The sequence below is a fragment of the Penaeus monodon genome, chromosome 14 (assembly GCF_015228065.2).
Source record: "Penaeus monodon isolate SGIC_2016 chromosome 14, NSTDA_Pmon_1, whole genome shotgun sequence".
NCBI classification, from domain to species: domain Eukaryota; kingdom Metazoa; phylum Arthropoda; class Malacostraca; order Decapoda; family Penaeidae; genus Penaeus; species Penaeus monodon.
The window spans coordinates 39,018,356-39,020,855 of NC_051399.1; the positions used below are offsets into that span (position 1 = coordinate 39,018,356).

The window sequence follows — 2,500 nt, forward strand, 5'->3', positions numbered from 1 at the left end:
CGACCATCCTGGCCTTCGTCGGCGAGGCGCGCACGTACGGCGGCTGCGTACTCGTCCACTGCGACCAGGGCCTGACCCGCGCCGCCGCCGTCGTCATGGGCATCCTCATGTCGGAGCGGCGCTGCACCCTCGAGGACGCCTTCTACTACGTGAAGGGCGCGCGGTCGGCCGTCCACCCGCATCCGGGCCTCCTACACCAGCTCGCCAAGCACGAGACCGTCCTGTTCGGCGCGTCTCTCACGCAGGTGGAGGAACTCTTTTGACCTGCGCCCTCCCGCACCCGCAGAGCCCCCAGGCGACGACCGCCTCCACGACAGGGCCTCCGACGACGATTTTCATGACGATTTATGTTACGTAGAGACTTTTATACGGACATTTACCTGAAGTCAAGCTCCAGTTACGAGAGTAGCGTGCACATATCGGCAGAATCCTGCAGCCTTTTGAACTCCCTTGTCGCCACGGCCTTGGCATGACTTGTACGAGTCGATATCGTCTGCAACAATGGCGCAACGGAGATGGTACTTTGCTTCGTTGCACATTCAGTGTCCTTTGTGATGTCTCGTATCATGCATTTTGGGAAGCACCAAACCTTTTGGAAAAAAATTTGGTCATTCTTAGTGCAGAGTTGGGCGCTCATGACGTCATGCAATTTTGAGTGGGTTTACTTACGTACCCCAATGACGTCATGGTAAGAATGGCCCCTTTTGTAATCGACCATCCACCGCTGATGGTTAGTCGACTGTCTTTCAGATTCTCTAAACAGACTTTCATGTTAGAAATGAGAAACGAAAAAGAAAAGAGGAGGCGGAGTATGAGGATGTAAATACCATGAACCAATAGCAACACAGGTTCGTCGACCACGTAGTCTTTTTAGAGGATCAGGTAGCGTAGTACAGGCCTCCCTTAGGGTTGACATAGGCCTACATAGATCGACATCGTCAACATAGCTAATCCAGAGAGTGATTTTTTCAGAATTTTTCGCTATTATTACGCTTTGTGACGACGTTGTATGATTTCCCCGCCAGTTTTCACGATTCTTAAGTAGAAAACCTCGATGACCTTAATTGTCGTAAGCTGCTTATGTAAACTCTGTGATCTTCTAAACATTTGCCGACTGAAAAAAAAGGAAAATGCATTGCTTCTTTTATATGATAAACCCTCGCATATCGAGCTTTATATAAAAAAAAGTTATTCAAACACGGTGGAAAGAATGAACAATGGATTTCTCCGAAACTAAAAGAAATTTAATAGTAACGAAAAGAATATTTAAAAAATATGCCTCATCCAAACTAAACGTGATTTATATATTCCAAAAATATTTTGTCTCTTGAAAAAAGAGAACAAATCTTTAAACACTTTAAAACTTTAAAGAGTAAGAAAAGAAAAAGATAAGGAATACAAAAATATTAACATTGTTCAGCCATTTGCATTAGCTATAAAGCTGCATAAATTTCCTATAATGAATATAAGAAAAGAGATAAAAAATAAAAGTATGATAGTGGTAATAATAGCATTGATAATAATGGTAGAAATAAAGAAGATGATAACGGTAATGATAATAATGACTATAATAATCATCATAACAACAACAGTAATAAATTATCGTAATGATAATAAATGAAAATGATAATGATAATGATAACAGTAAAAGGATAATAATGATGATATCGATAGTGAAAAGAGAGATGTGACAATCACTTCGTAAACATCTCGAGTGTTTTTCCTCTCGCGTTCCCTTGGGTGAGGGGACACATCTGACCCCGTTTTAACCATCACAGACACAGACAAGGGTGAAAGCGAGCCAAAATCTGATTGTCAGAGTGTAGGTAATGAAGACCATAGCATTAGATAGATATAAAACTTAACTGGTCGTTCAGCCATCAACTTGTCCATAAATGTGAAAATCTTATAAATATCTGCATTTCCATCGACCTTATAATCTCTTAGATATGCGCTCATAGAGATGTACAATAGGCTTACATTCACCTTTTTTCTACAATGGTTTATAGATCACAACTAGTCATTGCCGTCGAGAGCTAGAACAGATAGGTAGCTGTCTGGTTAATTAATCAATGTATCCAAACACGGAAATCAAACATATTGCATTCGGCAGTGCTGCAAAGGGATGCCGCAGTGATACAAACAGTATGGCATCTGTCCGTTGAGCAAACTTTGGTACGAATTAGCGTATGATTTCGTCTGAGAACACTCTTGGAACTAGCGAAACGGGAGGGCAATTTCATGCTTCGAACGGGTTCAAAGCGGATATTTCCTGATCAGCGTTATGCAACACGAACCTGGCTACGTGCACGACAATGGTTAGCAAAACATGGATTTTTTTTCTTCTCTTTTTTCTTGTTTTACTTACAAGACCTCAAGGATTTTCACCATCGTAGGGTGTCTGATGAACCACTGCTGAGGGCCGATGAGTGTCTATTGCCTAAAAGCCAACGTCATTTGCGTCTATTCGGTGTTATAAGACTTTCCTTGCATTTTTATG

General features: G+C 42.0%; 1 protein-coding gene across 4 annotated transcripts in view; it reads left to right on the forward strand.

Moving 5' to 3' along the window:
• The window catches only part of LOC119581120, an 89,290-nt gene that overhangs the window by 83,789 nt on the left and 3,001 nt on the right, over positions 1–2,500 (forward strand). For 3 of the 4 annotated variants that reach the window (XM_037929462.1, XM_037929463.1, XM_037929461.1), the window contains exon 3: positions 1–2,500. This exon is cut by the window's left edge and continues 756 nt beyond it; it is cut by the window's right edge and continues 3,001 nt beyond it. In XM_037929462.1, coding sequence (XP_037785390.1) covers positions 1–263 — 263 coding nt within the window. In that variant the 3' untranslated portion in view covers positions 264–2,500. The other variant, XM_037929464.1, reaches the window with a different exon arrangement.